Raw genomic sequence first — 23,640 nt, 5'->3', positions numbered from 1 at the left:
TTTTATGTTTATTTATATTTGAGGGGTGGGGAGAGAGACAGAGACAGAATCTGAAGCTGACTCCAGGCTCTGAGCTGTCAGTAAGCAGAGAGCCTGATGTGGGCCTTGAACTCCTGAGCTGTGAGATCATGACCTGTGCTGAAGTCGGCTGCTCATTGGACTGAGCCACCCAGTTTCCCCAAGCAGCCTTTTAGATGTAAGCCCTTTTTACCCAAGTTTTTCCTTTAGCGTTCCATAAAAGCAGAAAGCTTAGGTCTTTGTGAGGCTTTTCTCAGATAGAGCTCTTGGCCTGCTCTTCCTCTCCAACCAGAGGCCCCCAGCCTTCCACCTTCTTTCCACATTCTGCTTGGATGATGATCCAAAGACCTCTTGGACTTGGGCCCAAAAGCAGCTCTGATGGCCAGATGTGTGGTTAATGGGGAGACTAACTCTGCATGTTGGGCTCTTGCTTACAGAGCCTCATATGTGGGGCCATCCTGTGATGTCTCATAACTCTTGTTACCAACTGACAGTTACAAAATGGTGGCCTAGCAGCCAGATGTAGTTATACATTTTGTTGGGTTTACAGAGTTATTTTTAAAAATTGGATTGCTTTCCAGCACATTTAGGTGTATAATTATACCCCAAAATCTGGAATCCTGACTTTTTGAGAGGAAAGGGAAAGCTTAGCAATGCTGTGCTCTCTATTCTTAATGTCACCAAGTTTGTTGGATCAGGGTACAAGCTTCCCCCTCTCCCCTGTGAGGGGAAAGGGCGGTGGGACCACATTGTTCAGGAATCCTACCACACTTGGTTGTGTCCACCTGGACTTGACAGTGTTTTCCACTTTGTGACCTTTTTCTAATGCACGTTTTTTCTGTCTGTCTCTCTCTCTAATGCACATTTAATCCACTTTTAAAATCGTACATTTCAGGGGCGCCTGGGTGGCTCAGTCGGTTGAAAGGCCGACTTCGGCTCAGGTCATGATCTCGCGGTCCGTGAGTTCGAGCCCCGCGTCGGGCTCTGTGCTGACAGCTCAGAGCCTGGAGCCTGTTTCAGATTCTGTGTCTCCCTCTCTCTGACCCTCCCCCGTTCATGCTTTGTCTCTCTCTGTCTCAAAAATAAAAAATAAACGTTAAAAAAAATAAAAAAATAAAAAAAATAAAATCGTACATTTCAGGAAGCTTTTCTTGACCAGTTCAACCTGGTTTCCCAGCTCCATGTGTTGTCTCTAGATCGGTGGTTCTCAAATGCTGCCAGTTTGCCCTTTTCTCCACCCCAAGGCACATTTAGTCAGGGCACATTTGGATGTGTCTGGAGACATTTTTGGTTGTCGGTTGGGGACTTGTCATCTATGCTGGTGGCATCAAGAGGTAGAAGCCAGGGATGTTCCAGAGCATCCTACAGTGCACAGAAGAGGCCCCTCCAACGAATAATTATCTGGCCCAAATGTCAGTAGTGCAGAGATTGATAAACCCTGATCTAGAAATTTAAGGAAAGTAGTTATTGTATCATTGTGTATATGGATTAATGATGCCTTGTACACTCACTGAGAATTAGAAGATTCACTAGAATTTTACACCATTAGCTGTTTTCACGTCCTGAATGTCAGGCACTTTACCTTCCTTAGGTGTTGGAGAGATTGGATGGAAGAATTTTACATTAGAAATTTTTATTGGAGCATGAAATGGATTCACATTAAGCTTTCAAATATATATTTGAGGTATCTGTCAAGTTTAGTATATATTTGCATTAATTATAATAATTCTCATATTAAATATTTTATTCTTCAACATAATGAAGGAAAGTACTGATACTAGTTGATCTGTATACTGATACAGTGTAGCTGTTGCTATTATACCATGTATCAGTGAAAACAATCAGGTGTTTTTTAAATGCTTATTTTTTTATTTTGAGAGAGAAAGAGAGAGAGAAAATCCCAAGCAGGTTCCAGAGCCTGGCACCGGGCTCAGTCTCATGACCTGAGCTGATATCAAGTTTGACAATTAACTAACTGAGCCACCCCAGGACAACCCTCCCCACCTCCCCCCCACTTTCTTTTTTAATAATTGAAAACAGTTCTAACAAGAAGGTAATTTAGACTTTTAATTTAACTTAACTAGGAATTTGAAATATATGTATTTCTTGGAACACTAGGTGGCCTCACAATCACAATTGTTTTTACAAGAAACTACGTGTTTTTGTTTTTTAATTTGAAGTATTTATTTTTAGCAGCATAACATTGTATGGACAAATGAGATAAAACAACAAATGAACAACATGAAAACAATGCAAATAAAATATGTGTGTTGTTTTGCACAGTTAAAACCTTACAACAATAATTTACTCCTTGGGAAGTTGGGCAAAAGAAATTTGTGTCCTTTAGAAAAGCCCTACATACTGAATGAAGATGAATGTCCGTCCTTTTTCTCTGATCAGTTACTAAAGGTATATTCTGTTCACCTTTGAGAATCATTTGGGAATTACTCTAAGCTTGTGTTGTATTTCACTGTTTGTTGACTGAGGCAGCTTTATTTTCATCATGTAGATTTCTCAGCCAGGTGGTTAAATACCCTTTACTGCCTCCTTTTTCCACCTATAGCTTCTGTTGGAATGGCCCTGTTGGGTTATATTTTAGCAATGCTTTTGTCTCTGTCATAAAATGTCCAAAATTTGAAAATGAGCCAACATTTTATATCATAAAGAATGAGTTGTAATTTGTACTGGGCTTTTCCAGGAGTAATTTTACAACTTTGGCAAAAGAAATCTGGGTGACTATTTACGGGTATTATCTGACTGGGACTCTCTGGGGGTAATGTGATTCTATAGGGACATGCATCTTTGACTTACTGATTAGACTTTAACAACTGTATGTGGCAGAAGTTAAATTGGAGAAAATAGTAATGCACATGACTCTTATCTATACAGATTTAAACAAATTTTGACAGGTTGAAATATAAATGATTAAAAAAAATTTTTTGAATGTTTATTTTTATTTTTTTTTTAATTTTTTTTTCAAGTTTTTTTTTTTAATTTATTTTTGAGACAGAGAGAGACAGAGCATGAACGGGGGAGGGTCAGAGAGAGGGAGACACAGAATCTGAAACAGGCTCCAGGCTCTGAGCTGTCAGCACAGAGCCCGACGCGGGGCTCGAACTCACGGACTGTGAGATCGTGACCTGAGCCGAAGTCGGCCTTTCAACCGACTGAGCCACCCAGGCGCCCCTGAATGTTTATTTTTGAGAGAGAGCGCGAGCAGGGGATGGACAGAGAGAGAGACACACACAGAATCCGAAGCAGGCTCCAGGCTCTGAGCTGTCAACACAGAGCCCAACATGGGGCTTGAGCCCACAAACTGCGAGATCATGACTGAGGCAAAGTCAGCTGCTTAACTGACTGAGCCACCCAGGTGCCCTGAAATATAAATGATTTCTACCTTGCTTTTCACCCCTTAGACAAAAAGATACCTCCAAACATTGCATCTTATTGGCCAATAGCAATGCTTCTCAACTTTGGGTACTATTACCATTTGGGCTAGATAATTGTTTGCATTGCATTGTAGGATGTTTAGTTGCATCCCTGGCCTCTACCCACTAGATGCCAGTAGCAACTTAGTTAAAACTGCATCTGTGTCTGTATCTAATCGCTATGATTATTTTACTAGTATCAGTTTAACAGCACCAGAGACTTGAATGGTTTACTGCCACTTTGTCTTGCCACATTCACCTGCACTTTAGTACTGATTTCTCCTCCACTGAGATTGAGATGTATCTTCCCTTAGGTTTTAGAGAATGTTCATGCAGGATGGTGAGACTCTGGCATATGGAGGTCTACCACCCAGGCATCAGGGGTGTTCTCCAAGTGCCTATTTCTGCCTCACTTTTCCCTGAATCTTTATTAGCAGTGTAACTCATGGGCCATGGCTGGAAATCAAGGCATCTGCCACTCAAGAAAGTTTCTGTTGATTTAGCGGGTGTCAGTGTTTCAGAAGGTGTTCTGTGATGTGGCATTTTAGCTTTCTGGAAGTAATGAACTATGAAAACTAAGGAGTTTCCCAGCATTTAGCTCCTCATAGCTCTCTGACCCTAAAATAAAGGTAGATGAGGGAGAGAGTGTTAACTTTTCTCTCCATGTCTTTTATAGTTTCTGAGCTTCAAGCATGCTTGCACTTGGCTGTTGTTATTCTGCTTTTCATTCCAGAGTTCCTCAGTTAGTGGCCAACTCAGAAACCAAGGCAGGGAAAACCTTATAAGGGACCGTGGAGACCTTATTACAACTGTCTTTTTAAATTTTTTTAAAAATATTTTTTAATTAAAAAATTTTTTAAACATTTATTATTTAGAGAGGGGGCACAAGTGAGCGAGGGCAGTACCACAAGGGGCAGAGAGAGGGAGGGAGACAGAGAGAAAGAGAGAAATGGGGCTTACCAGAAGCCGGTCTCATGCTCACTCCATGCAGGACTTGAACTCACAAACCGTGTGACCATGACCTGAACCCAAGTCAGATGCTTAACCACTGAGCCACCGAGGCACCCAGTTTTTTTTTTTTAATTACAACAATCTTGATTTTTTTTTTCTCCTCGCTAAGACAGAAAAGTTTCTGCCTATTGCTTTAGTGTTCTGGGCTAATTCTTGCTGATTGTGGTTTATGTGCATTTTTAAATGTTTCATTGCTATTCTGATCATGTCTCATAAGGAGACCTAAATGTTAGCTTTTAAACAAATCTTTCTAGTTGGAAGAATAACCCTGCTAATGCAACTTCAAAAACAGTCCTGCTTTTTAGAGAAAAGCTTAAGGGAGTCACTGTAACTGATCTCAGTCTATGATCTTTTTTAGAAAAAAAAATTGCACACTTAGATCCATTTAAATTATAGCATAGAAAATACAGAACATTTTGTTCTTTGCTCTTAACCTAGTGGGCTGAAATATTTTCTACCTATACCACCTTGTAGTACTGGGTTCTCATAGCTTGCTACCTGCTGGGTAAGGATATTACTTTTAGTTGTCCCTAGAGTCCCTTCTTCAGGCCTCAGATGGTCATTATTCTAGAATCCTTATAAGATTTGGGAAATGAATTCACAGTATCAGTATGAAATCTGCTCTGTGCCTTAAAATATTTGTAGTTGTCAATCTTCCCAGCTCTATTTTACACCCCCTCCCCAAACCTCAAGAGTCATCGGTAGCCCCGCATTTTCTCTGTGCTTCATGTTAATATATCTAGAATCCAGCCACTTCTTGCCAGCTATGGATACCAGAGTCCAAGGCACCATCCCCTCTGGCCTGGATTTTTGCAATTTGAATAACTTTTTGCTTGTGTCCCAGATTCTCACCATTATCCCTTTAGTCTGTTCCCAGTTCAGCAGCCAGGAGTAATTTTTCAGAAGTGTTAAGTCCTGTCATGTCAGCCCTGTTCCAAGTCTTCTAGCAGCTTCCTATCACATTCAGAATAAAAGACAGGCACCCCGCTTTACCCTATCCGGTTACCGCTTCTCCTGGGACCCCATTTACCCACTCAGAGCCTTTGCACTTGCTGCTTTCAGCTAATTGGCTTTCAGAACACCACATGACTCCTTAGAGCCTGTTTCTATATCTTGAAACAGGAAGGCCTCTCCTCCCTTGGCCATCTCGTAACATTGTTGAGAATTTCGGATACAGGTTTCCTCCACTATTCGACAGTACAGTATTCCTATGAAACCTTTCATAAGCCAAAGTGGCACAAAGCAAAGAAGCAGGTTTGGAAAATTTTTCGAGCATTCCAAGACCCAAAAAATAACCTCACTTAGGCTTCTCTGATACCTGAGGACACATCTCGCGCAAAATACATTGAGATAAAGCCCAGACACTCACACAGTTCAAAGCTCTCGTGGCTTCATGCTGAATTGCTGAGTTCCCCAGGAGGGAGCTGGGGAGTGCCTTTCAGGAAGGGCTTGCTGCAAAACAAACACTAAATGCTGTTTTGTTTTTGTTTTTGCTTTTTTTCCCCATAAAGCAAAAATCCTCTGTATTCCTTTGGGCTAGTGGAAACAGATATTAACAGAGGTTTTTCTGAAAAGCAAAGTGGCAAACCTGAACTTTTGAAAAGCAGGGAATCCCTGTAACGAGCTGTTTCCTCTCATGGTTCCTGTTAATGTCTTACATTGTGCCTGGCAATGGTTCCCCCCCAAGTGAGCTTTGTTTGGGTTGGGAGGGCTAAAGGAGAACCTGTAGGAACCTGTGCCTAGGCCTTTGTGTTACTATAATGGTTGGAGGGAAGGGAGGGGACAGGAGAGAGTTGAGTAGCCCAGCACTACACCTAGTTGTCCTGGTGGGGAGGCAGCCAAGGCTAGGACTGCTGGGGAGTTTCAGAGGCAGGGCCAGTGGAAATGCCACGTGTTTCCTGTTCTCTTGTGTTCGAGCAGAACTGTGATCTCCAGGTCAAATCTCTGATAGAAAAATCCAACAATCTGTTCATTCTTTTGAACTATATCATTGTATGGGATAATTGATACAAAATGATTTTTAAAAATAAGGTCACAAGCTTGAGATGATGAGGGAATGTGGGGCAAGCCGAGGGCAAGGTGCAGGCTAACAGCAAGCCCACCCCACCCCCGCCCCCACCAGTGGGACATGTATAATATTCCTTGGACACTCCCAGGCTACCCAAAAATATGGAAAGGACAAAAAACAAATGGTTAAACTGATAAGAGTCTCCACCAGTTTACCAGAAAAAGGCAATCCCATTATAGCCTAAAGTCCAGGAACTCCCTAGTGTCTTAAAGTTAATGCTTTGCTAGAGGGAAAACCACCTTAGCTTGACAATAGCTAGGCCTCCAGCATGTGAAAGTCTGGAAACTCCCTCTTGACTTTATCTCTCCCGATTGCATAAAATGGTCACCCCCTACACTTGCAGTGTAACTCTTTCTGCCCACGGGTCCTGTCCCCTTGCTTTAATAAAATCACCTTTTTGCTCCAAAGATGTCTTTAAGAATTAATTCTTGGTTGGGGCCCCTGGGTGGCTCAGTGGGTCAAGCGTCCGACTTCACCTCAGGTCAAGATCTGGCAGTTTGTGAGTTCGAGCCCTGTGTTGGGCTCTGTGCTGACAGCTCAGAGCCTGGAGCCTGCTTTGGATTCTGTGTCTCCCCAACTCTCTGCCCCTCCTGTGCTCATGCTCTGTCTCTGTCTCTCTCTCTCAATAATAAATAAACGTTAAAAAAATTTTTTAAAGAATTCTTTCTTGGTTGTTGGCTCCAGACTCCATGAACCCCCCCATCACCTCAAAACTTCATCAGAAATACAATTTTGAAGTCTTAAGTATGACTTCTTGTATCATTCAACATTCTTACCATTGATGAGGCTAATCCAAATAATCTATTTCTTGTAACACCTGTGCCTATTTATGTCCGTTGTTTATAAGTGTGGAGGACTGGAGCAGGAACTAATCAAGTCAGAAAGAGGGAAGAGATGTTTGTAATGTCCATATATATTTCGTATGTCAAATGTGGTTGAGATGAAGAAAGGCGAATGATGTAATCTAATGTACTTGATGTATTGTCAAGAAGTTGTTTGTTGGTAAATTGATTTGTCCTTTGTTTCATGAGAGGTTATACTTTTAACCTTGTGTTAAATTCTTCTGTAAGGAAAATTCTTTTCTGAATTGGAATATATTTATAAATTCATATTGACTTTGAAGTGTGATTCATTGATTATCATTCAGCCTTATGTGGGTACCCTGTGATCATCTTAGCAGGGAAAGTTGAGCAGGTGTGAGCTGTAGTTCTTTCCTGCAAAAGTTTTTCATTTAGCACCTGGAGAGGGGGAATGCTGAAAAAGATGAAGATTAACAGCCTTCCAGAAGTGTTGGTTCAAGTTTTCATTTATTCACTCTATGATTTTGAATGCCGTCAACTAATATGTTTTAAACTAAATGTCCTCATTCCACATGGCCCAGTCAGTGTAGTTAGGAGTTAGAATCTAAGATCCACATCTACTTGAGTCCTGGAAAATGGATGCGTATCCGTAATATCCTCAATTATACCAGATAATGTCTATTCAAGGGAGGTATTTTTAATTTAAAAGAGAAACGGCCTCTTTTAAATGACTTACTTGCGCTTGAGACATTCAGTGTTAATTCCAACCTTTCCTTTTTCTCTAGGCAAATAAGGGAGAGACTGAAGAACCAAGTCACTCAGATGAAGGAGCAAATTCCCGGTTTTACACCAGGCCTGGCAATTTTACAGGTATTATGATAGTGTATTTGCACGAATATCCTCTTTTCCCAACTCATAAGTAGCACTTCAGACAGCAAGCACTTCACACATCTTCCTTCCTTTCTCTTTCTCTTTCTCTTTCTCTCTTTCTCTCTTTCTCTCTTTCTCGGTTTCGTGAAACCTCCTCATACCTTTTCAGGCTCTCTCTGCAGGCCGCTCTTCTTCAGCTCAGCTTGTACATGTTGCTGTATCCTGGCGTCTGCTATTCTCTGGGGGCACCTCTTCCGTAGTCCAATGTCCCTAGACCTTTGGTCTCGGGATCCCTTTACACTTAAAAAATTTTAAGACCTTAAGGACTTTTTGTTTATATGGATTCACCCATTGATGTATACTGTATCAGAAGCTAAAATGTTTTTAAATATTTATACGTTTTAAAATATCAATAGTAAGTTTATTATATGTTAGAATGAGTAACATTCTTATGAAAAAAAAATAACTTTGAGGAAACAAAATTGAGGGGAGCTTGGGTGGCTCAGTTGGTTAAGTGTCCAACTTAGCTCAGGTCATGATCTCACAGCTTATGAGTTTGAGACCCGCTTTGACCTCTGTGCTGACAGCTCAGAGTCTGGAGCCTACTTGGGATTCTGTGTCTTCCTCTCTCTCTGCCCTGCCCCAGCTTATGCTCTCTCTCTCTCTCTCTCTCTCTCTCTCAAAAATAAATAAACATTTTTAAAAATTTTAAAAATAAAATAAAAGCAAAATTTAGTGAGAAGAGGGGCATTATTTTGCACTCTACTATCTGGCTTAATGAAAGACACCTGGATTCCCATCTGCTCCTGTGTTCAACCTCTTGCTACATATTGGCTTGATTGAAATATATGAAGAAAATCTGGGCTTGTATAGATGTATAGTTGTAAAAAGGAAGAGGGTTTTTTTGTTGTTGTTTTGTGTTTGTTTTTGTAGTCTTCCCAGGTAATTGTGGATACTTTTGTTACTACAACAGGACTCAGTAAGTTTTTATAGTTTAGTTGCAATGTGGAATCTGACACTGTGCAGTGAACTCTCTCCTGCTTGGTTACATCCAAACCCACTGCTTTATGTTGCAGTTTGAATGGATATTTACCCATGCTTGGTTTGTTTTGTCTTCATTCCTCATTTAGAAAATAATGGTTCACTGAATTATGCAGATCTTCTGAATGTTAACACATTTCATTATGCAATGTAAAGAAAAGCACAATCATTAGTATCACAACAAACTTATCAGAAGAGTCTTTGATTATTGAGAAGCTTGTGGAGCTCACAGGAGTGGATAAAAAAACTTCTGATTTTCACTTGAAAGCTCAGATTTTACCTTTGGCAACAAATACTATTAAGCTATTTTCCTTCAAGTAGCAGGCTCGCTCTGTCCAGTTTTGAGAAAATATTTGCCAAATATTCAAGCATGAATAATCATTGTTTGTCAGCTGTTTTTTCAAGTAAAGATAGCGTTCCGTGTAAAACTGTGGCAGTTCAGCTGGCCGGGAGAAAAAGCACAGGACTTTTCCTGGAGACCACACCCTTCCCAGTTCCCCACACAGGATATAAAAGACATGTATGCAAGGGTTGAGGTTTAATAAAATTAATCATTTTTACTGCTTCATCGAGAGCATTTCTACACTTGATCTTAGCCAAAAGGCCGAGAAGCGATCGAGAGCACTTTAAGTGAAATTGGCATCTGTTTTTACTGAGAGAGTGGCAGTGACTAGTATAGTTTGGTGCCATTGCCTTGATTTGTGCAAAGTCTCACCCACCATTGGCTTTGCAGCCTCCATACAGATGTGAAAAAGGCAGATGACATCACGGTATCATTATAAAGTAGTCTGGCACTTGAAAGGGTCTTGGGGTTCCCTCAAAAGTGGGTAAGCTGCCCCAAATCTGGCAGTTTAACCTGGCTCTCAATACCAGCTCTAGGTCAGTAACTTTTTTTTTTTTTTTCTTTTTTCTTTTTTAAAAAGTTTATTGTTGGATTTACATCCAAGTTAGCATATAGTGCAACAGTGATTTCAGGAGTAGATTCCTTAATGCATGCCCCTTACCCATTTAGCCCATCCCACCTCCCCCAACCCCTGCAGTAACCCTGTGTATTCTCTATATTTAAGAGTCTCTTATGTTTTGTCCCCCTCCCTGTTTTTATATTCTTTTTGCTTCCCTTCCCTTATGTTCATCTGTTCTGTGTCTTAAAGTCCTCATATGAGTAAAGTCATATGATATTTGTCTTTCTCTGACTAATTTCGCTTAGCATAATAATACCCTGTAGTTCCGTCCACGTAGTTGCATATGGCAAGATTTCATTCTTTTTAATTGCCGGGTAGTATTCCATTGTACATGTATTCACCACATCTTCTTTATCCATTCATCTGTCAATGGCCATTTGGGCTCTTTCCATACTTTGGCTATTGTCGATAGTGTTGCTCTAAACATTGGGCCGCATGCGCGCCCCTTCGAAACAGTGTACCTGTATCCCTTGGATAAATGCCTAGTAGTGCAATTGCTGAGTTGTAGGGTAGTTCTGTTTTTAGTTTTTTGAGGAACCTCCATACTGTTTTCTAGAGTGGCTGCACCAGTTTGCATTCCCATAGGTCAGTAACTTCTAAACCCGGGCTTCTTCTGAATTCTGGACTCTTGGTTTCTTGGAAAACTCTCACTTCCCTTCCTTCTCTGATCTCCTTTGCTTCCTGTTCCTTATTTTCCTGATACCTGAACCATTTGGATGCCATAGGGTACAGCCACAAAACCCCTTTTCCACCTATTCCTTCCCTCAGTGAGCTCACCTGGTTCCATGGCTACCTGGGAGAGTCCTTCCTGATTGAGGCCTCTGTCCAGGGTTTCTTCCTGAGCTCCAGATTCACCCAGTAGGACGCCTTCAACAAATTGGTAGGAGGCATTCAATAAATGTTTTGTCAGATGGACACATGGACAGACACACATTTGAAGGGTTGACTTGGATGAAAGGAAGCCAATAACTTTCGTTTGAAATTCCCTTCAGAGATGGCTGCTTCCTCACTTCACATTTCTGTGTGTGTCTCCACATGTTATCATTTAATCCCTTACTAAGTTTTCTGTTCCATGTTCATCAAGAATTCCAGAGTGAATGGTTCTTAAATACTTCCCCCTGTTGCTGTTCATTATCCAGGAGGCCTTAGCCGAGAAGAAAAGCACACAGGCCTGGGTGTGTTCTCGCCTGTGGTGGGTTTTTCATTTCTTTGCAGATTAATGAGAATCAAAGGTATATGTTGTGGGCATTCACTTGGTTCGCTTGGGAGACCAGTTATTTCTTGACTTATTCTTGTGAATTGTTTAGTGTAGAAAGAGGAAACGTGGTAGGCAAGAACTCTATTTCTATAAACCTTTTCAGAAGATTTCAGAAAGGATTCAAAAAAAATCCCAATATTAGCAATATTGGGATTTTTTCCCCCTGTTTTTAAGATCAACTTCTGAACTGGTATTTCAAATTTATTGATTGCGAGACTTTTTGTTACATAAACACTTCTGCAGCTTGTCTCCTCTGTGTTGCTGCCAGTGAAACAGTGTTAGAGTATTTTCATCTTGCACTTCAGCACCAAAGTTTACAACATCTTTCCCTGATGCAAGGTTTACATATTATGTTGTAATCACGTCCCTGCTACCTTGGACCTCTTGTTTTTTTTTCCCCCTCCTGATGACTGACACCATCTTCCCACACACTCAACCAGAAACCTGCACTCTTCTCTTTAGGATTTCTCTCCCTCACTCTCTTGAGTCCCCTTAGTGAATGCCATGCTACTGATTGTGCCTCTCATAAGCTCTTTCAGTTTGTACTGCTTTCACCCTCTGGGGCCACTGCAGTCACCTGCTTACAGGTTTTAGGGTTCTAATCTGGACCCTTCCAGCCTGTCTTTAGCTGCTGCTGCAGGACCCACAATCATCCAGCCACACACACCCTGTCCTTTACAGGAGTGAGAGTACTGCTTATACAGAGTGTCTGCTGTAGTCCAAACGGTCTGTATATATTTCTAGTTGTTCTGAGTTGCATACTAGCCTATAATCGCGTTTCCTTATAGTCACAGTAACTGATGCTCAAAAGATCGTGGGTACTTGCCCCAAACCAGTCAGGAAGTGCCTGCGTCTGGGATGTGAACCCCGGTCTGTCTATCTCTACCCCCATTTGCTTTTCCTTTTTGTTTTCCTAATTCCTTAGCATTGCAGTCAAGGATATTTGTGATCTGGTCCAGGTATATACACCTAAAAGTTGGATTTTTTTTTTTTTTTTTTTAAAGAACAATGGACTGGTGACTTCCCAAACAACTGAATACTTAAAGGAAATTAAGACTTGACTTTTCACTATAAGAGATCAAATTGAGGCTGTATTTCTATCCCTTTAGCACATAAAATATTCATTATTAATAATATAATTCATTAGTTGCTTCCTATCAGGAATTATTCAGAGTGTTTTATATATAGTAACTCATTCAGCCCTCACAAAAGACATGGACAAAACAATAAAACGAATAAACTCAACTGGTCTGAATATCTACAGAAGGTTCCTGAAGCAGAAAGAAAAATTGATAAATAGGCCAACACCCAAGATATTTTATGGCATAAAGCAGGGATCAGTAAACTGGGGCCCCATCCAAATGCTGCCCAATTTGGAAGCCGTTAAGAATGAAGCAGGAGAATATACGACAGAGTATGTGGCCCCCAAAAGCTAAAATATATACTGTCTGACCCTGTACAGAAATAGTTTGCAGACTGTTGGTGTTAAGAAAAAAAAAAGTCCCCAATTTATTCTGGGATAGGACCTTTTTAGAATAATGCAATTCACCTTTTTCAGGGAGGAAATTAGCATTACTGATAAAGTGCTTCAGTGATTTTCTTGATAAACTGTGATGGGATTAAGATTTGTTCTCGGAAACCAGTCTTCCACCTACTCACTTGACTGTCAGTCAAGAATCTACTGTTTTTCAGCTAAACATTCTTTCCGCATCTAGTCTACCAGAGATTGTGTAACCTTTTTTCCCCTATGACGTGTCCATACCGAGAGGCTTTAGGAGGTCTTTTCCTTTGCATGAGGCTTACCTTAAAACTTTGATACATGCTTGTAATCATAACTATTGCACTTTATTTTTAAAACTGGTGGCAGTTTTGGAATTTTTTAAAAAAAGATTTCATCTTTTAAAAATGTGTTATTTTTGAGAGAGACAGAGAGAGCAAGGGAGGGGCGGAGAGAGAAAGGGAGAGAATCTCAAGCAGGCTCTGCATCGTCAGCACAGAGCCTGACGCTGGGCAAGGACTCATGAACCATGAGGTCATGACCTGAGCCAAAATCAAGAGTCAGACGCTTACCGTCACCACCCAGCCAGGTGCCCCTAAAAGATTTCAGTTTTAAGTAATCTCTACACCCAGTCTGGGGCTCAAACTTACAACCCTGAGACCAAGAGCCAGTCGCTTACTCCACCATCTGAACCAGCCAGGTGCCCTTGGTTTTGGAGTTTTAGAAAAATTCTTTCAGAAATATGCAGACAGAAAGCAGTTACCTGTAAAAGAACCACAACAAAAGACTTGAGACTTACCACTAGATGCTGAAGATAGCATTTATGAAGGAAAACTTCGTGACTCCAGATTCAGCCAGGTAAATCCTCTCGAGGGCAAACGCAGCAGAAAAATATTTTCAGATACACATAGACTCAGAAAAATGCCCACATACCTTTTCTGGGAAAGTGACTTAAAGTTGCATTTCCGCTACCTGGGGGATGTATGAAGATGAACTATAGAACAGAGAAGTTGTGGTTTAAAAATGTCTGGCAGTGAATAACAAAACCATCTAATCTCAGAATTGAGTTTAAATAACTAATTGTAGGGGCCCCTGGGTGGCAAATTGTGGTTGTGCGTCCAACTCTTGACTTCAGCTCAGATCATGTCCCAGGGTTGTGAGATTGAGCCCCACTTTGGGCTCGGTGCTGAGCATGGAGGTTGCCTGGAATTCTCTCCCCCTCTCTCTGCCCCTCTCCCCTAGTCATACTCGTGCACACAGCACACGCTCTCTCTCTAAAATAAAAAATAAATGTAGTTTAAATATTAATGATAATGAGAGGAACAATACTGTTGTGTTTGGAACCACCTCCTTTCCTACTTAGATCTAAGAATCCCAGAGTATGTTTAATGTGGTAACTGAATCAGTGAGGGCTTGAATGATAGGGGCAAGGAACACACAGAAAATGACTGAAGAAGAAACAGGAGAGGCTCTGAAATTCTGGGGATGCCCCCACAGGAAGCAGGTAACCCATAGAAAAATCAAATTCCCGTCAAAGGATTCATCTGACTCTTGAAATTCAGATGAGTGCAGGCAGAACTGAGAAGTAAGTATCTGTATAAGGGACAGCCGAAGCTAAGAGGAAGGCCAGGTTCTATGACCCTGAGGAGAGCTTCCAGGAACCCCATCAACATGACAAGGACTGGAAGCCCTCACCCTTCTTTCTGTGCGGTTGTCCTCTTAAAAGGAGTCCTGCCTCTGTTATCTGTGGTATCAGTGGACCTACCATTTTTCCCCTCTGCGGTTTTGGGAGAAACCGAACTTACTGTTGATCACGAGAACGTGGAAAAATAGTTGTAAAATAAAAATTTACAGATATATGGCCAACAGTGAAAAACTCTTAAGTATGTTCATGATTAGAGAAGCTGAGGGAACCCAGTGAGACCGGCATGGTAGTCAGAGGGTTTGCTCCTGCACCACACTTTGCTCTCCGTCTTGAGGGCAGCGGACTGCCTTCTGCCTCACATAGCTCTTCCGAGTAAGCTAGGATTAGCTCCACCCCAGCGGGTTTCTCTTCTCTGTGTAACTGGGCAAGAGAATTTTCCACTGCCCCCGGGGGCTGGGGGGTGGGAGAGAGGGTGCCGAATATACCTTCTGGGTTTTCCTGACTCCCACAGCTATGATGTTTCTGTTGCCTGATGACAGTTTAGCCCTCCATGTTCTGTGGTTCTGTAAGGCAGCTCCAAGGCAGATTCCACATGTTTCAGGCAAGCCTGTGGCTCCTTTGTTTAGTTCCCATGGCAGATGCAGATGTCCCCTCCTTTATTAATTTTTTTTTTTTTTTTTTTTTTTTTTTTTTTTTTTTTGCCTTGTGGCTTTTTCAGTGGGAATCAGGTGGGCCTTGTTTGGGGAGGGATTGGTAACACCACTGTGTTCATATCTCCATTCTGCCCCAACATTCTCCTATTCTCCTGTGAAGTCCTCTGCAACAAGAATCTCATGATTAAACATTCCTTTTATCAAAACTAAAACTTTAGAAGCTTTTCTGTACACTTCGCCTTTCCTTGATCGTCTGATTTGCATGTATTTATTATTCTAGGTTGGCGACAGAGATGATTCTAATCTTTATATAAATGTGAAGCTGAAGGCTGCGGAAGAGGTAAAGCCCGGAAGGGCAGCGCCGTCACCCCCAGCCCACCCCCTCCCCAGTCTTGTTGGTGACCCCGTGCCCTTTGTGCCCTCCCTGTAAAAGCTTTCATTGCCCATAGCAGGTTTGAGTCAGAAATGCAGGGCTGAAGCTGCAGCCTCCGGTTACCCTGGAATGTTTTCTAATCAGTGATGTGCCGACTTCCCAAAGAGCAGGAACAGTGGACGTGAAATTGCTTTAGTACAGTGGTGACAATGAACAAGTAAAGGATGAATGGGTCAAAGTGAGAGACTCATTCTTCAGACCATACGGGGGTGTGAGGTGCCTGGGTGGCTCAGTCAGTTAAGCAGTTAAGTGTTTGACTTTTGATTTCAGCTCAGGTCATGATCTCACGGTTCTCGAGATCGAGCCCGTGTTGGGCTCTGCCCTAGCATAGCGGAGCCTGCTTGGGATTCTCTCTCCCTTTCTCTTTGCCCCTCCCTTGCTTTGTGTGTGTGTGTGTGTGTGTGTGTGTGCGCGCGTACACACTTTCTTTCTCTCTTTAAATAAATAAAAGCAAGCATACAAGGGTGAAAGGGTGACTAAGGCCATCTGATTTGTTAGTCATATTGGTTAAAAGAAATGGGCCCATGTCTGACATTCTCTTGCCTGTTTTAAATGTTCATTTTTGCAGATTGGGATCAAAGCCACGCACATTAAGTTACCAAGAACAGCCACAGAATCTGAGGTGAGCTGTGAGGAATTGACTGTTAACAGGGGCAGCTAAAGTGCTTTCATCTCTGGTCTTTGGTTTAGTGGAATTTTAGGGATTGGTACATTCACCATATGAAAGACCTCAAGGTAATTCTTTCTTTGCAGACTCTGCTTCCAGAAAATTTCTGAAACACCCAGAGTAAATGGTGCCATCCTGGGGTATGGCTGTGTGTATACTCAGTGCGTGATCACAGTATCTTTTGCTTCAAACCCCCTGCAGTATTCACTACAAACCAATCCTGGACCTGTAGCTGTTTGCCTTTTAAAAACCAAATATGGGGGCGCCTGGGTGGCTCAGTCGGTTAAGCGGCCGACTTCGGCTCAGGTCATGATCTCACGGTCCATGAGTTTGAGCCCCGCGTCGGGCTCTGTGCTGACAGCTCAGAGCCTGTTTCCGATTCTGTGTCTCCCTCTCTCTGACCCTCCCCTGTTCATGCTCTGTCTCTCTCTGTCTCAAAAATAAATAAACGTTAAAAAAAAATGTTTAAAAAAATAAATAAAAACCAAATATGTATTCCATTTATGTGATGTTCAAGAATAGGCCAAACAGGTCATGAGTGATTAAACTCAGAAGTGTAGTTGCCTGAGGGTGCAGGGGTAACTGTGAAGGGGCAGGAGGGAGAAAGAACTTTTTGAGGTCATGGAAATGTTCTACGTTCTATGTCCAGTGGGGTAGCTACTAGCCCCCTGTGGCCGTTTAATTAGAATGAAACAAAATGTAAAATTCAATTCCTTGGTTGTGCTAGCCATGTTTACAAGCATTCAGTAGACATTACTGTGTGGTAAAGGGCACATTATAGAACGTTTCTGTCATCACAGATCTTGGTTTGGGTGAGTAACATGGCTATTGCTATTAAAGTTCTTAGCTCTTTTTCTTGATGGTGTTCTTAGCAGACACTGAAGATTACATATGGTGTTAGAATTGCTCTCAGGTTCAAGGGGAGGTACATTCTAAGAGGACTACGATTAAACTCCTGGGGGAAAATAGGGCAACCAAAAAGTGTTTCTCCACCTTTTTGGTTTCTGTGTATAACACAAATTGTGTGCGCTATTTCTTTTAGGTGTTGAGGTACGTTACATTGTTGAATGAAGACCTCACTGTACATGGTTTCATAGTGCAGCTACCTTTAGATTCAGAGAATCCCATTAACACCGAAGCAGTGGTCAATGCCATTGTACCCGAAAAGGATGTGGATGGGTGAGTGTGCCTCGGCTCTCTGTATCACGTTGCGTGATTCCAATTATATTTCTGTTTCCAGAACAAACCATATGTGCTTCTGGAGAGTAAAGACATCTAATTATCTTTATTTCTCCCTTCATTGCTTTAATTGTTTTAGATTGACTAGCATCAGTGCTGGAAAACTTGCTAGAGGTGACCTCCATGACTGTTTCATCCCTTGTACACCTAAAGGATGCTTGGAGCTCATCAAAGAGACAGGTAAAAACAAATGTGAAAACAAAGCACCGTTTCTTGGGTCTGGTCTTGACCCATGGAGGTAAGGGGGAGGTACACTGTGGGCCCTAAATGAATGGACTTGATTGGCACAACGACCTGTCGGCTGGGGGCTTTTCCTAAATTCTCAACTTTTTCGACAGCTCTATGGATTAGGTACTGTTACTGTTTGACAGCTTGAGAAAACAGGCTCCGAGAGACGCATAACTTGTCCCAGAGGCAGCCATGTCAAGATGTGAGCTCAGGGTTATTTGAGTTCAACGAAATTTATTTATTTAATTATTTGTTTTTGTTTTTATTATTTTTTGTTTGTTTGTTTTCAAAGAAGTTTGCTTTTTATGGAAAAGTAACTTACAGAGTCCTAAGAATTCAGACAAAGTGAAAAGTCCCAACCCCCCACATGGGCACTGAGTTGAGTTTGAGGACTCGACAGATGGCTGGAAACAGATCTCTTGAACAGTTGGCCATATTACCCCACCACCTAGTCAACATCTTGGTATTTTAATTTCATCATGAACACTTTTTGCAGAGGTTATTTTTTACCAGGAAATGTGTCCTATTTAAAGGAAGTGGATCAGAAGTTTCAAGTGGAAAATGCTGGCCAACGTATATGAAAATTTTCTGTGGTTGGCAAGAAAAGGTTAAGCTGTAAGCCTCGGGACAGCTATTACTGTTCAGTCCTCCAACTAAATTTATATACTCTAAAGCATATTTAGCAAACGATGCATTACAGAAGCAAATCCCATGAGCCACAGCAGCTTCTCTGCCCCAACACAGCTTCAAGTCCTTCTCTGAATCCTTGAAAGTCTATAATAAGGTACCTTTCAGACACCTCAGACTTTGAGGGCTTTACTTCTAGATGCTTATGATATTAGCATTACATAGAAGCTTATCTTTTTTGAATAAAATTAATGTTATACAGGAAGCACAGTTTAAAATAAGCCACCTTAAGTAAGCAAGAGTCCACTCAAGCCGGGCTGCATAGAGGAGCTCAGGTGGAGTCTTTGAGGTCTTACCCCTGCTTTCTTCTTGTGGTGGCTCATTCTTGGGCTCTCCTTGGCTGCCCCGAGCATCTCCAGCCTTGTGCCTGACAGTCATACGATTAGCTCTCATTGGCCAGAGACAGAAATGTGAGTGAGGGGCGCCTGGGTGGCTCAGTCGGTTAAGCGTCCAACTCTTGATTTCACCTCAGGTCATGATCTCATGGTTTGTGACTTTGAGCTGCACATCGGGCTCTGTGCTGACTCACAGAACCTGCTTGGGATTCTCTCCCTCTCTGTCTGCCCTCCCGTGATCATGTGCTCGCTCTCTGTCTCCCTCTCTCTTTTTCTCTCTCAAAATAAATAAAATATTTAAAAAAGAAAAAAAATGTGGGGGAGTACTGAGATCATCTCCTTCAATGAGTAGAGTATGTCAGTCCTGGAAAGGACATTGGGATAGTGCCAGAAGAATGGATGCTGAGTCATCAAAAAAGAAAGCTTTCTGGTACATTTAAAGTTCCCCTTTATCACTTCCCTGCAAATAATCCTGTGGCTCAGGCCCTATGCCAAAAGAGAAATCTGGATGAGGAACTACATAAATAAACTTACCAGAGCTGGAAAGAATTACTGATACTCCTCTAATTTCCTTTGCTTCTGTCCAGCACGTCATATGTACCCTATTTGTTGTAACTATTTTTCCCATGTAAGTAAATCTACTGTCTTCCATATGGCAGTTTAGCTGTATGTCAGGGTTTCTTTCTTCTTTGAGTGTAGGTTTTCTTCCCACTCTCCTATGACTCAATGAATGGATCTTGGCTTAGTCTGCTCCCCAAAACCCACAGCAAGAAAGGCACAGTATAAGTCCCAATTTGCAGCTGAAACCCTAGAGCTGAGACTATTATTGCCAAAGAAGGGATGTTTTTAGGAAGATTTCTGTTTGATGCTCAGAACCCGTGTTTGTGCACTTGTTCTGAATTTTCCCATTTAGGCGGTGTGTGAAGAGGGCGACTTCTCCCCACACTCTGACTCACCCTGGCTGTTCTTTCAGGGGTGCAGATTGCTGGAAGGCACGCCGTGGTGGTCGGGCGCAGTAAGATAGTCGGTGCGCCCATGCATGACCTGCTTCTGTGGAACCACGCCACAGTGACCACCTGCCACTCCAAGACCGCCAACCTAGGCGAGGAGGTAAGGGGACCGCAGCCGAGTGGAAGGGTTCTGTGTGTGCCTGTGCGCACACGTGTGCGGTGGGCGTTCTCACCTGGTTTTGAGTGCAGAAACTGCCATGTACTTCATTCAATATCTCATTTAACCCCTACAGCAACTCCCTCAATTCTTGTCTCATTTTACATGATGAAGAAACAAATTCTACTTAAAAACTTGCCCAGGTTGTACAGATTTTGTTCTGATCGTATTCTTTCTTTACCGGTCTGCCTCGTGGGAAGGTAGGGATTCGCAGTATAGAAACTGGGGTGGATCACAGCAGCCAGATCGCAGATGTGTGACACAGTGGGGGCCTCAGAGGTGGAGGTGCTCCTGAGGGGGATGTGGACGGTGGTCCCCTGGACCCCTGTCACATCTTGTTCTTTTTTTTTTTTTTTTAATTTTTTTTTTTTTTTAACATTTATTTATTTTTGAGACAGAGAGAGCATGAACAGGGGAGGGTCAGAGAAAGAGGGAGACACAGAATCCGAAACAGGCTCCAGGCTCCGAGCTGTCAGCACAGAGCCTGATGCGGGGCTCGAACCCACAGACCGCGAGATCATGACCTGAGCCGAAGTCGGACGCTTAACCGACTGAGCCACCCAGGTGCCCCCTGTCACATCTTGTTCTTGACTCTGCATCAGATCCCGGAGCCTAAGAATTCTCACGTGTACCTATCCCGGCTGACAACGCACCTTCTCTTTTAACGTTTATTTATTTTTGAGACAGAGAGAGACAGAGCGTGAACAGGGGAGGGTCAGAGAGAGAGGGAGACACAGAATCCGAAACAGGCTCCAGGCTCTGAACTGTCAGCACAGAGCCCAACGCGGGGCTCGAACTCACAGACCGTGAGATCGTGACCTGAGCTGAAGTCGGCCGCTCAACCGACTGAGCCACCCAGGCGCCCCCGCACCTTCTCTTTTAATCCCCCCGAAGCAGTGGTCTGCAGGAGGTGCTGGTCCCCGTACTGCATAGGAGAGGGGGCAGCCTCCCAACGCCTCGTAATTTAGAGCCGGGCCTGTGGCTCCAAGCCAGTGCTCCTCCCTGCCCTACATGTTTTCATCACGTTCCCCATTCGGGAAGATTTTAGTAGCGGGGAGCATTTTGGCACATGGAGGAATGAGCCCAGCATAGGAACTGTCAGATGTGGTGTGTGGTCTGCATAAAATAGCTGATGACATTGAACAAGTTCATACAAAGCTCAGGGATGTCTGTTCCACATGTACATTTTTATTTGTTTGTTTGTTTTATGTCTCACTGTTTAATTTCTCAAATCAAAATCCTCTTTTCCTAGGTAAATAAAGGTGACATCCTGGTGGTTGCAACTGGTCAGCCAGAAATGGTAAAAGGGGAGTGGATCAAGCCTGGGGCAATAGTCATCGACTGTGGGATCAATTATATCCCGGGTGAGTGCTGCTGGAGGATGCAGGTGCTGTCTGGTGTAGGGTGGGCAGAGGAAGACATCTAGGTCATCACGTGAAGCCTACGTGAGAACCTCTTGTCCCGTTTCAGGCTCGAAGTGCTAACCCTAACCCTTTTTAACAAAGGATGAGTGGATTTAAAATGCAACGTGATCTTTGCAGAATGCTCGGGTGCCTCCAGGAGAGGGGCTAGCTTCGCCAAGACTCCCATAGGAGGGCTTTACTGAGAAGGCTTGGGCCCAGACCCTTCCAGGCAGAGAGAGTAAAGCCAGCGCACCGTCATCCCCTCCCAATTGTTCCCTGTGTCAGATTCGTTTTTAAATATCGGAAATTTTCCCTGTCTTCTGTCTTCGGTGTCTCCAGTGAGCGTTAACCCTCGCAGGTGGAGGCCCTGCTGTGCGTCGGTTACTGGTCTCCCACGGCCAGCTGACTCCCACGCACATCCATCTGCGAGTTCTTGCCGTGTTGGTGGGTCTTGACGTGGAGCTTCTTCCTCCCACGTTACCTGTCAAACTCCTCAGCCCCACCCTGGTTTCAGCCAGCTCTGTGGCCGTTTATCTCACACCGCTTTTGAACACGTGTCTTCACGTGTTGCCGAGTGGACCACGTGCCCTTCTCTGCCCGTGCCTTGCTTGTCCCTGGCGGCTTCTATCCCCACATCCTCTGTGCAGTGGGTGATTCCCTCATGGTGACGTTTTCAAAATTTGACAGGACGATACAGTGAATAACTGTGCCTCACAGATTCAAGAAAGGAACAGCCTTTCATCAGACAGCTGTTTCTGTGCATCACACACCAGGGCAGGCCTTGGGCTACGTGGTCGGAAAAACTCCACTTTGATCTTCAGTTTAAGCCACTTCCTCTCTCTCTCTCCTTCTCTTGAAAATCCTTCTCTCCCTCCCTCCCCTCCCACAGAACCTAGTGTCTCTTTTACTGTGTGTGGTGTCCTGTGCTGTCCTCCACCTTGGAGCCGTGGTCTCTGCAGTTCCTTGTCTAGCTTTATGCCCTCTAACTGCTGGCACTCCCACCTGTTGAATTGTTGAAGGGAGTTTCAGCAAGAATATTGGGGTTTTTTTTCCCCCCTTCCCATCTCAAGTTTGAAACATAGACACTAAGCTGCCAGGAACATTAGTCACTGTCAAGCCTTCACCATTTTTAACCTCCCTCCCACTCTCCTTACCGTGCTTTTAAGACAGTAGCTCATAATTGATCACTCATTTTCTTGTAGTGTAATTATCTAATGGGTGATAAAGAAATTGCTCTCCTACAACTCCTCACTTTGAGTACTTGTGATATGACATTCAAGCCCATTCTGTTTAAAACCTTGCATCTTCTGTATCATATTTCTGCATTTTGGCATTTTGGGGGGTGGGGAGGGGGATTTGAGAGATTTGAGAAGATAGAAGAAAAAAACACCTGGATAGGAATCTTGAGTCCCACAGGCATGAAATGTTGACTTAAACATGAAACTCCCCATCCTGTTCACATTTATTCCTCACATAGATGTTGAAATATGAGTAAGAGCAAATCAATATCTGGTCAGCTGTGTTTTTACTGATCTGGGGTATTTAGTAAATAAGTTTTGATAAGGCTGGATTTTATTGTTTCCTTCTCAAATTATCTTTAGTAAGCCAAGCAGGAAGGCTGCTTTTATGTGTTTCTCTTCTGCTCTGAACTTGAATCTTAAAAGTATTCCTTTTTTTTTTTTTTGGAAAAAAAAAAAAAAAAACTTATTTATTTTTTTTTTTTAAATTTTTTTTTTTTTTTTAATGTTTATTTATTTTTGAGACAGAGAGAGACCGAGCATGAACGGGGGAGGGTCAGAGAGAGGGAAACACAGAATCTGAAACAGGCTCCAGGCTCCGAGCTATCAGCACAGAGCCCGACTCGGGGCTTGAACTCACCAACCGTGAGATCATGACCTGAGCCGAAGTCGGCCGCCCAACCGACTGAGCCACCCAGGCGCCCCCTTAATTCATTCTTAATTTGGCAAATGTCTTAGGATATTATCCCTGCGTGGACCATGCAAATGACTTTTTTTCTTTAAAGTTTTTTTGAGAGAAAAAGAGCATGAGGAGGGGGAAGGGGAGAGAGAGAGAGAGAGAGAGAGAGAGAGAGAGAGAGAGAGAGAGAATATCCCAAGCAGGCTCTATCCTGTCTGTAGAGCCTGACATGGGGCCTGAGATCATGACCTGAGCCAAAATCAAGGGTCAAACCGACACCCAACTGACCAAGCCACCCAGATGCCCTGCAAA

The 23,640-nt window shown here is 42.9% G+C and overlaps 1 protein-coding gene and 1 pseudogene across 2 annotated transcripts in view; one reads left to right on the top strand and one right to left on the bottom strand.

The window, feature by feature from the left end:
• Positions 1 to 23,640, top strand: part of MTHFD1 (methylenetetrahydrofolate dehydrogenase, cyclohydrolase and formyltetrahydrofolate synthetase 1) — a 68,907-nt gene that overhangs the window by 13,404 nt on the left and 31,863 nt on the right. For both annotated transcript variants that reach the window (XM_049611461.1, XM_049611460.1), the window contains exons 2-8: positions 8,111 to 8,195; positions 15,533 to 15,592; positions 16,254 to 16,307; positions 17,395 to 17,531; positions 17,671 to 17,771; positions 19,815 to 19,951; positions 21,261 to 21,372. In XM_049611461.1, coding sequence (XP_049467418.1) covers positions 8,111 to 8,195; positions 15,533 to 15,592; positions 16,254 to 16,307; positions 17,395 to 17,531; positions 17,671 to 17,771; positions 19,815 to 19,951; positions 21,261 to 21,372 — 686 coding nt within the window. The remainder of the gene's footprint in view (positions 1 to 8,110; positions 8,196 to 15,532; positions 15,593 to 16,253; positions 16,308 to 17,394; positions 17,532 to 17,670; positions 17,772 to 19,814; positions 19,952 to 21,260; positions 21,373 to 23,640) is intronic.
• Positions 9,763 to 9,852, bottom strand: LOC125910657 (uncharacterized; annotated as a pseudogene).

Source organism: Panthera uncia, assembly GCF_023721935.1.
Source record: "Panthera uncia isolate 11264 chromosome B3 unlocalized genomic scaffold, Puncia_PCG_1.0 HiC_scaffold_1, whole genome shotgun sequence".
Classification (NCBI taxonomy): Eukaryota; Metazoa; Chordata; class Mammalia; order Carnivora; family Felidae; genus Panthera; species Panthera uncia.
This window is presented reverse-complemented; position numbering and strand designations above follow the sequence as displayed.